At 44.9% G+C, this 12,564-nt stretch overlaps 1 protein-coding gene across 2 annotated transcripts in view; it reads left to right on the top strand.

Moving 5' to 3' along the window:
* Positions 1 to 7,567: 7,567 nt before the first annotated feature.
* Positions 7,568 to 12,564, top strand: part of RB1 (RB transcriptional corepressor 1) — a 133,894-nt gene continuing 128,897 nt past the window's right edge. For both annotated transcript variants that reach the window (XM_059729033.1, XM_059729058.1), the window contains exons 1-2: positions 7,568 to 7,737; positions 9,882 to 9,999. In XM_059729033.1, coding sequence (XP_059585016.1) covers positions 7,631 to 7,737; positions 9,882 to 9,999 — 225 coding nt within the window. In that variant the 5' untranslated portion in view covers positions 7,568 to 7,630. The remainder of the gene's footprint in view (positions 7,738 to 9,881; positions 10,000 to 12,564) is intronic.

Below are 12,564 nucleotides of genomic sequence, written 5' to 3' on the forward strand. Positions count from 1 at the left end.
GGAACAACCATCCTTCTTGAATTCCCTTCCCCTCCAGTCCCTCTTCCCATAGGATCTCTCTCATTATTTGCCTACGCTCATTAAAGTCAGCCTTCCTGAAGTCAAGCACCTTTGCCCTACTGGCTAACTTCCCTGCCCTACAACAGATAGTGATCATGAGATGACAGAATTAACTATCTTCCAGATTACCTTCAATCCTCAGATCTCCCACTATGCTGTCTCCTTTGACTAGAACCAAATCCAACAAAGCCTTCCCCCTGGTCGGCTGGTTCACCTCCTGTACTAAATAAAATTCTTCCATGCAGATGAAAAACCTATGTGACCAATCAGATCTGGCTGAGCGACCTCCCAGCAGAAGTCAGGCTAAGTCTTGGTCTGGCTAAGTCTTATTGTATTCAGGAAATAAAAAGGGGACTTTCATTTTCTTATTCAAAGAAGTAATTCAAAGAACTTTCACTTTAAATTTTGCATGTTCTTTAATATACCAATATTGGGGCATTATAGGAATGCTTATACAACATACCATAAGGGGTTAACATTATTTCTGCTAAAGGAGCTTCTGTTCTATAGAGACAGAAAATGAACAAAAGAAAGGAAGTAGTATCTATACTTAATAGATATTTTTCAGCACTAAGTGACTTTCTTTGGGTTATACAGGAAGCTTGTGACAAGGCCAGGAACCGAAGTGAGCCTAAATACCTTCAATCTTATTTTAATGCATTAGCCGCATGACCATCCATCCTTCCTTTTAATGGCTAAATTTGGTAACTAAACTGCATAAGTCCAAAACCTAAGCCCATGACTTGATTCAGTTCTCAGGTAACTTATATTTTATATGAAACACTCTTCATTAAAAAATGTTGTAAAGCTAAGAATTCAAATATTAGAAAATGGCAGAATGAAGGTTGCCAAAGTAATTTAATTTGTTCCTCAGCTTGTCCATATGGATTGATATACTCAGAGACGATCCCAGCAGGGTACAGGGCCTGGGGCAAAGCAGCCTGCATGAGGCTCCCCTCCCTGTCCCACTTACGCTGGGGAGTGAAAGCTCTGGCAGGATGACTGGTGGTCGGAACAGGTGCCAGCCCTTTGACAAGTGAAAGGTCTGGCACACTTACACCAGGGAGTAAAAGCTCTGGCACACCGGACACGGCAGGATGGGTGGTAGCCGGAACTTCAGGTTGGAGCAAGCAAAGAGCTGTCCAACCTGCCAGGTGGTAGGCTAGGCTAACTGCAGTTGCAGCCTCTCTGCCCAACTCTGCAGGGCCCCCCAAAGTACAGGGCCCAGAGCGGTTGCCCCGAATCACACCCTGTAGGGACGGCCCTGGATATAGTACATGATTAGATGGTTACATGGGATCCCCTCCATCCCTCAAGAGAAACCCTTCCTCATTCAGTGTATAGAATAGAAGGCACAATCTTAATGTTATAAGAAGAAAAATTGTGTGTTATAATCCATGAGTGTGGATCTGCGGTGGGGGGAGGACAGGCTGGGGAGCTTTTCCCCTTCCAGCTCTGTGCTCGTGGAGCTGGTGGCAGGTGGGGAACAAGCTCCTCAGCCTGTTCCCCCCTGAGCTTCATGCTCATGGAGCTGGGTGGGGAACAAACTCCTCAGCTCCCACCAGCAGGGAGCTCCCAGTGCTGGTTTTGCGACCCTGGGACCACTGCTGGGAGCCCCTTCTGTTCCAGCCCAAACCTGGTGGTCATGGGGCTTGGGATGGAAGACCTTATCTCCCAGCCCAAGCCCCGTGACTGCAGGGCTCAGGCTGGGAGATAAGGGTCTCCCAGCCCCCTAACCCCCCCAATCATGATGGCAGGATGGTGACTGGGAGATATGGATATGAAGGGGGCTTGAAGATCGCTGCTGCTGCAGCTGGGATATAGTCCCTGCCTGGGCTCTTGTGGTGGAGGCCGTCCTGGCAGTAGGCAGCTTCAGGGGGCAGAGAGCTATCTCCTGCCCCCTAGTGGATGGCTGACCAGCAGCAGATTTGCCAGGCATCTACACAAGTGCTACGGTGCCATTACTTGCATTTGCAGGTAGCAAATTTATTTGGGATTAGGGAGATTTACTATGAAGTAAGCATATGCATTTATAGACCCACGTGCTTACTTCACAGTAAATTATGCTAATTCGCTGTTAAGCATCTTGTGTAGACATGCCCACAGAGATGTAACAAACAGAGTTGACATCCTGAGCAAACCTGATGGGGGCAGGGTAATGCATGGGTTCCAGTAGCAGGGGTGTGGGGACCAGCACTTTTACCTATGCCGTGAACTCCCAAGTAGTCCCTGGCTGAGCTGCTGCCACATACTGTGCCTGTCTGAGCTGTTGCTCTTAAAGCAGCAGCAGCCAGGGAATTTTTTGGAGGTTCCAGCCTGGGTAAACCATGGAGCTCTCCTAGCTGCCAGGACATGGACTCTGCAGGGGTGGAGGCCAATTCCAGTGCCCCCTCCTAACTTGATATCCGGGGCAGATGCCCCTCTTACTCATCACTAGTTATGCTACTCCCTAACTACTAGTTTGCAAAGTTAGGCTTCCTATCACTTGTTCTCCTTGTTTTAATGAACCTGATGTTCTTTCTTGCAAAATGATCCAGTTTTAACAGAAAGGATAGAGGACACCCCTCATCATTTGGCTTGTGGTCTGGTAGTTAAGACTTCCTTCTGAGAGGTCAGATCTGTGGATTTGAATTCCGGCTAAAGGATAGGGAGGATTTATAACCCAGGTCTCCCATTTCCTGGGCAAGAACTCTAATCATCTAACCATCATATACCAGGCAGGTACCTCACTCCTATCTCTTGTATTTCTGAATGAAAATGGCTGTGATGGCTGTGCTTTGTGTTCAACATAATGCTACTGATGTGTTAAGAAGACTCAAAGCCTGCATATCAGAATGGTTTGCTCAAGGAACTTGGGTGCCACTCCCTCTAGTTTATAGATTTCATTGAAGCTTTGGTTGGAGCTAGATGGTGAGTTGCTCAGACTGGGGCAGTTCGGGCAGGTACAAAAAGCAGAACTGCAGACACTTAGGGAACATTCTGGCCAAAGAGGGCTTAGCAAATTTAAGGAGCTGCTGAGCTGAGTTTTTTGGTTTTGTTTTTTGGGGGGTTTTTTTGGAATCACATTTTGGACTTCAGTTCCTAAAACAGGGCAGAGGCAGACTTTAACCACTGAAGTTTGCCTTTGAATCTGACCCTTAATACCTGTCTAATTCTAAACAAAATACTGTTCCCATGGAGTTCAACAGATAACTCTTAGGAACTCTGTGATAAGATAAAAAGCTTGCTCCCTAGGCAGTGCTATAGAAAGGGGTACAAGGAGGACCCAGACTTTTTGCCTGTCACATAAATGAGCTAAGGTGGTACTATAAAACACTACAGCAGCTGCCTAGGGAGGCTTTGCTGGGAGAAAGAAAGTGTGTGTGTTTTTATTTGTTCAACTTGTTGACAGCTGTAAAGATCCCTAATGTCTGGAACAAAATTTTCTGTGATGTTTTGCTCATTTCAAATTCTTTTGCATTCCTAAAGTCATTCCTGAAAATGGGCTCCAGAATGAGCTGCAGTTTAGGATTTTAACTTGCTATCCTAAATCCTTTTAACTGCATATGATATATACTAGTGATTCTCAACCAGGGTGCTGAGGCATCTTGAGGAGTTTTGACATCATTTTAAGTGTGCTGCAGAGTGCCATGCAATGTTACCACTGTTAATTGTGCAAACATGGTTCACAAGATAAACCCAGAAATTTCAAATAGGATTCCATAATGTTTAAAACATTCTGACCAGCTGTGGTCTTTCTGAGTTCTTGGCAACAGGAGAATAGATCTAGTATTTGTCCATAGTCAAAAATTGAGAGAAAACTAGGAGCTAGCATTTTCTGAGGGGTGCCTCCAGTGGGGTGCCTCCAGTGGGGTGCCATCAAGAGGTGCCTTGAATCTAAAAAGGTTGAGAACTATTGATATGTGCACTTCTAGACTTTTAACTATGGACAGCTCTTCTAATTTGAGTAGAAAAGATTTCCTAAAAACAGAAGTAGAAAGAAAGTGCTACAGCTTCACTGTCACAGTAATATGAAATGATTAAATAATTATTTACCCTATAACTGAAGGACTGTTTTTCATCCAAAATAGTTCGTTCTGTACTTGATTTTCCTCTTTACAATATTGTGTATTAACAACATGTGGCTGGCTGTGGTACTTATGATTGTTAGCATTCCACATAAAATGCAAACCCAGAAGGTATTTAATCCAGTCCATGTGCATCTCCAAGCCTAGCTGTGGAGTGTCTCGCTGCTATGATTCTTGTTGTTCTAACACTGTCTTGATGTATTTGATGATTGCCAGTTCTCTGTGAAGTGATTCTTTGCAAGAGACATATATAAAAGCTGCATAGAATGCTAAAAGCTGCATGGCAGGAACCCCAAATATTTTAACTTAGCTTTGCTTATTGCTTTATTAAAACTTATCAGCTTATTATGTTTTTATTACTTTTCTTTTAAGCATTTTAAATTGCACAAGCATCTTAAAAAAATCACCCCTAAACATAAAATAATTTAATTAATTTCCATTTCTCTTTAAAAATCAATTAAACTACCTTAAATTATTGGTTACAAAACATACAAATTCACAAATTCACAAAACATCTTACTACTACAACACAAAAACAAAATCAACTGTGTACTGTAACTATTTTACACCAAGGTTAAAAAACTCTAAAAGTATCTAAACAAGCTAAACAAATAATAATACACCATAGGTAAACTATTTTCAAGGAATAATCACCATCATAAATAGTGGTCCTAAATGTTATGTTACATTCTATTATCATCTTCTTTATACTAACTAAAATAGTGCTGATTGTAATACGTTGTATATGTTGTTAAATAAAACAAATGTATTAAATTAAAATCACATACTTTAATTGCTTTACAATATATAGCCTTGCAAAAATTATAAAGTGATCCATTCAAAACAAAATGTTTTAAAGGATCCAAGAAAGGAATGTTATACAAATAGCATAAATACCAGCTTGATGTTAGGTAAATAACATGGAAATAGACTTTTGCGTATTGCTTTTAATCTTATGTATTTTCTTGAGGTTTTAATTTCCTTAAGAAACTCTGTTTTGTATTGCTCTGTAGCTTGACATAAGTGGTTGACCTCTTACTCTTTGTATGCTGTATGTGTAAGAATATGTTTGTGGAATAGGAAAACATCAGCTAGCGACTGGCTGAAGAATTCAGACTAATAAACGACCAAACAAGATGAATCTGCCCCAGAACAGTGAGAGAACAATGGCAATCAACCTTCAAGAAAGAACACAGTGATAACCTAGCTAAAGCCCAGAGGACTGAAGGAATTGACAAAGCTATAAAAATGGGGCGAGATATATTGATTTTGGGTATTATTCTGCATGTCAGCCTGAAGCTTCGGTTTGTCTGATGAGATGTACTGGAAAAAGCATGACTCCTGATTGGATTAACTTGGCTGGCCACTAAGTTGATCTGAGCACCGATAAGACTGATAATATATACCAGCACAGAACAGAAATTGGGTATGAATGTGGGGTGTGTATGTGTGTATTAAGCACTTAATCAATAAACATGGTTCTTTGCCTTATCGCCCTCATAAGGCATCGCTGGTGATTTGAACAGTTGGCAATTTATGTAACACCTGCACTCCAGTCTCTGCCTCTTTCCCTCCCCCCACCCCCATATGCTGCTTGGGCTGCTCCCTCCTGGATGACAGCACATGGAAGCACCAGTCCTTGCCTGGCCAAGCTGCAGCTTTGGCGCTGCTCATTGGCCAGGAAGGGGAAGGAGTTTCCATTGGCTCTGTGCCCAGGAGAGACCCCTCTAGTCCTAGCCAGAGCCTAGCTGCACTTGAGAGCAATGGGGAAGGGAAGGCAACTGCAGAGGACAAGTGGAGGAGGCAGGAGGCTGCTGTGCAGTGTTGCCAGGCCTTAAATATGAAATTATCATATTGGAAGCTCAAATTATTGTATTTTCTGAAAAATTATTGTATACTGAAAGAAGTATGCAAATACATCTTCTTCTTATTTACTTTATATTGCTCAATGTAACTCTCCAGTGAGCGAGTGAGTGAGTGAGAACTGGAAGGCTTAAAATTATCATACCAATATATTATCGTACACCTGGCAATGCTGTTGCTGCTATGGGTCTGACTCTGTCCCCAACCTAGGCTCAGGGCCAGGGTCAGAGCTGCAGCCCTGCTACACTTCTAAAGGAATATAAGAGAAGGGGCTTTCCCCTCATGCTGGGGGCATGGGGGAGGGGAAGCAGGGGAACCTAGTCTCATTTTCTAGCAACTACAGGTTTCCCTCCTTGTATGCAGGTTGTGTATGTGCGAATTTGCTCTTATGCAATGACCCTTTTAGACCAAAAATTTGTTATATGTGAGGTAAATTCACTCTTACGTGATCGGTGTGGTGGAAGCCTGCAGTCAGCTGCTTTGTGCGTTGCATTAAGGGACTGATGTGGACCAAAATACAGTTTCCCGTGTGGATCTGCATGCCTTGCTCACTGCCTCCAACAAGTGTTTCTGTAGGTGCCATCCCCATTATGGTAACATTCACCCCTACCCTGTGCTTGCATGTACTGCCTGCTGTTGGTGAGTACGAAAATTGACTAGTAAAAGTGGTAGAAATGAGTTGGGGGATCAGTACAGTCAAGGTCTTGGAATGTATTCCTATTTGTTACATTGTAAAGTGGGTTCCCTTTATGCAAATGAAAATTTGAGTTATGAGTCGTTTTACAGGAGGACATACAAAAAACTAGAACTCCTTGTTCCAGAATGATGCCATTTTCCAGTTGGTCTAATAAAAGGTAAGAAAATTGTCCTTTTTTGCAAGCTTTTGGGATCAAAGTCCCTTCGTCAGGCTCTGGGAAAAGTGTAGATGGTACAAGATGGTAAAAACTCCCCATGAGTAGGAAATAAACTTCATTTTTGCACAGATGGAGCTGAAGATGGAAGGCTGACCCTCGGGGTCCATGAGAGTGCCTTGGTGAGCTGTGTTGAGTAGCATTTTGATGCCTTGAGCAGGTAGAATTCCTTCCCTGGAGAGGCCAGCTGGCAGGATGGGAGGTTTTCCAGGAGCGTATGTACAGCATAAGACGATGGGAACCTGTACAGTATATTCATTTCTGCTTTAATTCCAGACTGCCCAAACCAGCCCAGAGCCCCGAGCCTGCTACCAGGTTCATTTTTGCCTGGAGAAACACCCAGCGACGCGATGCCCAGCACCCGCCCTCCCTAATCCCTGCGCCCGCCCCTGGATGACACGAGCAGCCCCGCCCCTGCCGGCGAGGGAATGACTAAGCTAGAGCCCGTCACCGGGACAGCTCTCTATTGGCCAGCATTGGCGAGCGCTCGGCCGAGCTCATTGGCTGCGCCGCTCGTGCGAAGCATGACGTGATCAGCACCCGCTGCTTCCGGAATCTTGGCCACTTCCCCTCAGCCCCGCCCATTTGTAGACTCCCCGGGCTCCGCGAGCCGGAAGTGACTATGAGTGTGGGTGGGGCTGGCTGACGTGCTTTCCCGCGGTTTCCCGGCTCGGCCGCGCAGTGTCCTCCGCGGCTCTTTAAACGGCGGCACCGGCGGCGCCGCTCGACATGGCGCCCAGGCCCCCGCGCAGGGGTGCTGCCGCCGCCGTTAGGGGGCAACGCGCCAGCCCGGATCGCGGCGCGGCCCCCGCCGAGCCCCCGCCCGCCGCCCCCAGGTGAGCCCCGCCCGCCCAGCGCGGCCGGGGGAGGGGACAGCATCCCCTCTGCTGCGGCGGGTCTGCCCCGGGGCGGCACGGGGAGAAGCGGAGCGGGGGGGCCGCCCGCCGCGGTGTCTCTGGGCCGCTGCTTGGAGGGCGGAGGAAACTCTGCAGGGTGCGAGAGTGCGGGGTCTCCCCAGGCCGCCCCAGGTCTTGGGGGAGACTTGTAGCTTTGTAGAGATTTGTAAAATAATCCCCCCCACCCCTCCCGCGCCACGGGACTTGAATAGGAATCTGTATGTTAAGCCAGGGAGACATGGGGCTGGAAGGGAGCTCCAGCTCCCTGCCCCGAGGTGGCCTTGTCCCTGTCCGGGCTCTCCTTAGTGCTGCCCTCCACCGTGATGGCATACAGACCAAACACTCTCTCATGCCATGGGGTAAGCCCTGCAGCCAATGTCCTGCTGCTGTGGGGATGCGCTCGGGGTACCCACGACCCTGCCACTCTGGAAGCCAGAAACCCGCACAGTCCATGTCAGTCTGATCATGGGCTAAAACGCCTTCCTATGCCCAAATCTGGCAGTTGGTGTGACCCTGAGCCCTTGGAGGGGCAAGACCCTCTAGCCAGGAACCTCTGACTTGATTCCTAGCAGGAGCCTTGGCACATCCCAGTGAAAGTCCCCAGCCCTGGCTGCAGCCAACACTCAATGCCTCTGTGGCAGGTTTAAAAACACCAACACAGTGGTAGTGGGAGCAACTAGCAAAGCCCAGAAATATGGGAAGTACCATTCAGCCCCGGGGTGGTGGGGAACGACGGACACAGGACTTGTTGAGCTTTTTGCAACAGAATAATTGCTCTAATATTTTTCTGCACCCAAAAAGCCCCCAAGTGAAACTGGAGAGCTGGCATTTCCTGAGGTGGGGTGTGTGGCTAAAAAAACTCTCCTTGAGAACCACTGATCTAGCCTGGCCTAGCTTGGGAATGCATGACCTTGCGTAGGCAAAAACCTGCTCTTTTCTGCAAGTCCATTCATAGCATCTGACAAAAGATTTCTTTTTTCCCCTTGTCCCTTTTCCTTCTATATAAAATAATTTATTTCTGGCAGCCCATTTACTGCCTCAAACAAAGTGGGTTGTTGCTTGTGGCCCCTACTACACATTACATATATTAAACAGTTAACTGGTGAATCTTATAATGCATGTAGGCTGGCCATACATGCAACATAATTCTCATACAGTTAACTGGTTAAGCATACAGTAAATTAAGACCAGCCACATGTGCAAAGGAATTATCACTGTAAAAAAGGACTGTTGAGCTATAAACGAGCCAATCAGCTATAAAGTTAGTACTTGAAAATGTGTAACAATTGTATAGCTGGTTTCTGTCCAGCTTTAATTTGAAGGGGCAGCAGGACCCTATGAAAGCTCATGTCTCACTGAATTAGTCTCTAAGGTGTCACCTTGGCCTAGCTTCTGCCTGACTTAACGTGGCAGATCACCTCTTGAGTCTGCCCTATGTCATGTGAGCTGTAGGATTTTCCTGAATTCTTGTTTGAGCAAAATATTTCTGAAACGCTAGTTTTCATTTTAAAATGGCTAGTAATAAAAAATCTACCATGTTCTTTGGTAAGTTATTCAGTGGTTAATTAACCTCAGTGTAAAAAAATTGGGCCTTATTTCTAATCTAGATCTGTACCATCCAACTCCCCTTAACTGGAACTTGTTTTACATTTTCTTTGCTAGACTGATTGCCAAAGATACATGTAGCTCATGATCAATTCACACCTTAACCCTGTTTCTGAGTTGATTGATTTTATTTTTTTTGCTGCAGAGAGAATTTTCCTTGTTCAGGCTTTTTTCTAAATCCTTTCCATCTTGCATCCTTCAGTCCAGAATCTCTGATGTTAAATGATTGACAGGTTTGAGCCTTGCAGACAGTTTTGCAGAATAAACAGGTTATTCACATTTCTGCATGTGTGTGGCAATGTTCCTAACTTTTTGTTTTGTTTTGGTAAGATGTTCTGTGAAATTAGCTGTAGATGTGACAAACTATTGTCTCGATCCGCACATCTAATTTTTAATACTTAGTAAGCTTGTCAGAGAAGTAATCCCTTATCTGGTGGCACATACTGGCCTAATACTATTTTTTTCTCTTCTCTTGCTAGGGTTGAGTTTGGAGAAGCAGATTTTGTTGCACTTTGTGACATTTTAAAAGTTTCGGATGTCATAAGAACAAGTGCGTGGAAGACATATGAAAAAGTGTCATCTGTGGTTGGATCTCTAGTGAGTACTCGGTATAGCTAATGCTCATGATAATATTGTAGTAGTGGTACCTATTCTTTGATTCCAAGTATTATATTAATGTCTTTGCTTGACTTGACATATTTTTACAGCCATTCTGGGAAGCAAATGATTCAGAATTAAGTCTGAGAACTCAAATGTTGCCACATCACTTTTCTAATGAAAATTTTTACCCAAGTCAAAATGTACAAATGCTGTTGTATTCATGACTGTATATAGTAAAATGCATAGTCCCCCTTTATTTCTATATAGAAAAACTGCTTCTATATATATAAAAAAAATAGTGCTGGTTTTAAATGCTGTGCTGGCTGTCCAACTGTCCTGACTACTGTTTATTTTACATAATTTTATGGTACTGAGTGTATGTGTGCAACACTGTGTCTACACTGCAGTGAAAGGTATGACAAGCATTTGTAGGCATACCTGAGATTAATTTTAAAATAGCTGTCTTAGGCATTGATAGTGGTATAGCAATGACAGCACAAAGATCAGTACAGGATACACACCCGTGTCCTCAACACAGCATTTATTCATGCTTTGAGTGGGGCTTGCAATCTGTGCTGAGCCCCCAGCTACTACAACTAAACTGCTATCAGTATCCAAGCTATCTAGCTCATTTAAAGTTAATTTGGGTATATCAGTAAGACCTCTAATATCATCTCTGTAGTGTGAAAATTCCCTGAGGTCTTCCCCACACCTCCCTCCACCCTTCTTCCCCATTCCATAAAATTGCTAGTACCCAGAAGAATGCTCCTTGCCTTTAAGGACTTTGCAAAATTTTTTTCCAACAGTCTTAGCAGTGAATTATGCATCTCTTTGAGCAGACGGATATTGGAGCTATTTACCATAAAAGTCCTTAGATGATGGAGTAGCAAAGACTGCTTCCAATCAAGGTGGGATTTTCTGAAAATGCAATTTACTAGTCACTAACAGTTGCTGATGGTCAGGGGTAGAAGTTGGCACCTGCTTGGGGTGGGAGTGAAATGCTGTAACGGAACTTAGTTTTGAGCACAGACCACTGCCAACCCAGACTGTGCCCTTGCTTCTGCAGTCACTGGTGCATTGTCATGGTGCAGCTTCTCTCTGCTGTGTGGGGCGAGTCATGCCCCACCATCCCCACCCCATGTCAATACTAGGAATGCTCCCCCCCGCCAAGTTTTTTTTTTTTTGGCCAGAACTGGCCTGCAGGCCATAGATGGCTGATCCTTGGTCTAGGGACATCTACCTGGGAGAAATTCTGGCACCTTTCCATCCCAGCAGTTGAGTATGATAATAGAGTAGGCTTCACAGCAGCTCCTGGACCTTGCTAGGGATATTTGACTAGTGTTCTTCATCCTCTTTTTTTCCCTATCACACTTCTTAAGCCCTCCCTTAATTTTTTGATTAGCTATTAGTAACTTGAAGGGAAAGCCTTCAGACTGCTCAGGACTGAACCTGAAAAGCAAGTAAGTTCTTTTTGCATGCTTCAAAACTTTAGCTTTCAAGAGAAGAAAGACACTTTTATTTATTTTTAGTTGAATATTCTTCAGTTTAGAAGTTGAAACCCTGGTTGGCCCTCTAAAACCAAAAACTTTGAAAAACTTACTAAATAAACTTTAAAAACAAAGTCTTCCAGATGTGAATTAGTGCAGTGCTATTTCAGTGTCTGGATGCTAGGTGCAACAGCAGACCTGAGATAAACTTCTATCCAATCCAAAATGTTGACCAAACCTTTAAAGATGCGGTAGTTTTACCTCTTATTGCTTTCACCAGAAAACTATGGCAAACATTTGCCCTCCCTTGTAGGATAGTGACAGAAATGGGTTGTGGAGCAGGAGACTTCAGATCTATTTTATGGCAGTGCAGTTTACTCCTGACTTAATTAAAACTTGATAAGATTTATTTCCTGCCTCATTTGAGACTTCACTGATTAGGTTTGTAGAAGTGTCTTATCAAGTCTTTCTATGTGAAACCTCATCTCTTCTTTTTCATCACATCCTAATTAGAAAGGACCTCAAGGTCCAACTTCTCGCATAGATACTGGGTGCATTTATACACATACATTTGTCTGCTTGATCTCCGGCATGCTGGAGCAGACTCAGTTAATCAGTAAAATGCATGTCAGGGCTGAGAAAATGGTGGCGGTGCGCTTTTAAACTAAAACGCCTTCAATGTGTTTTAGTTTAAAAGATGGCGACACATAGGGTGTGCATGCGGGTGCATATGGACCCCCTGAGGTTGGCAGTGCACCCCCTGTGAAAAGCACTGCTGACACTGCTGGTGGCATCTGTGGGCAGTTGCTAGTCGCCGCCCCCCCTCCCCGCTGGTGGCATGTGTGGGTGGTCCCTGGTCACTGCTGCCGGCAGTGTCGCTATGCCACCGCTGTGGCCACCTGCAGGAGCTCCCTGCTTGGCCTGCCCCTGACATAGCTGCGGCTGCCTGCGGGAGCTCGCCACGCTGCTGCTACATGTGGGCAGTTGCCGTGCTCGCCCCAGCCTCTGGGGGCACACGGCATTCATGTTCAAAAGTGCGCTGCTGCCATTTTCTCAGTGCTGCTGTGTATTTCGC

Source organism: Alligator mississippiensis, chromosome 1 (genome assembly GCF_030867095.1).
Source record: "Alligator mississippiensis isolate rAllMis1 chromosome 1, rAllMis1, whole genome shotgun sequence".
Lineage (NCBI taxonomy): Eukaryota > Metazoa > Chordata > Crocodylia > Alligatoridae > Alligator > Alligator mississippiensis.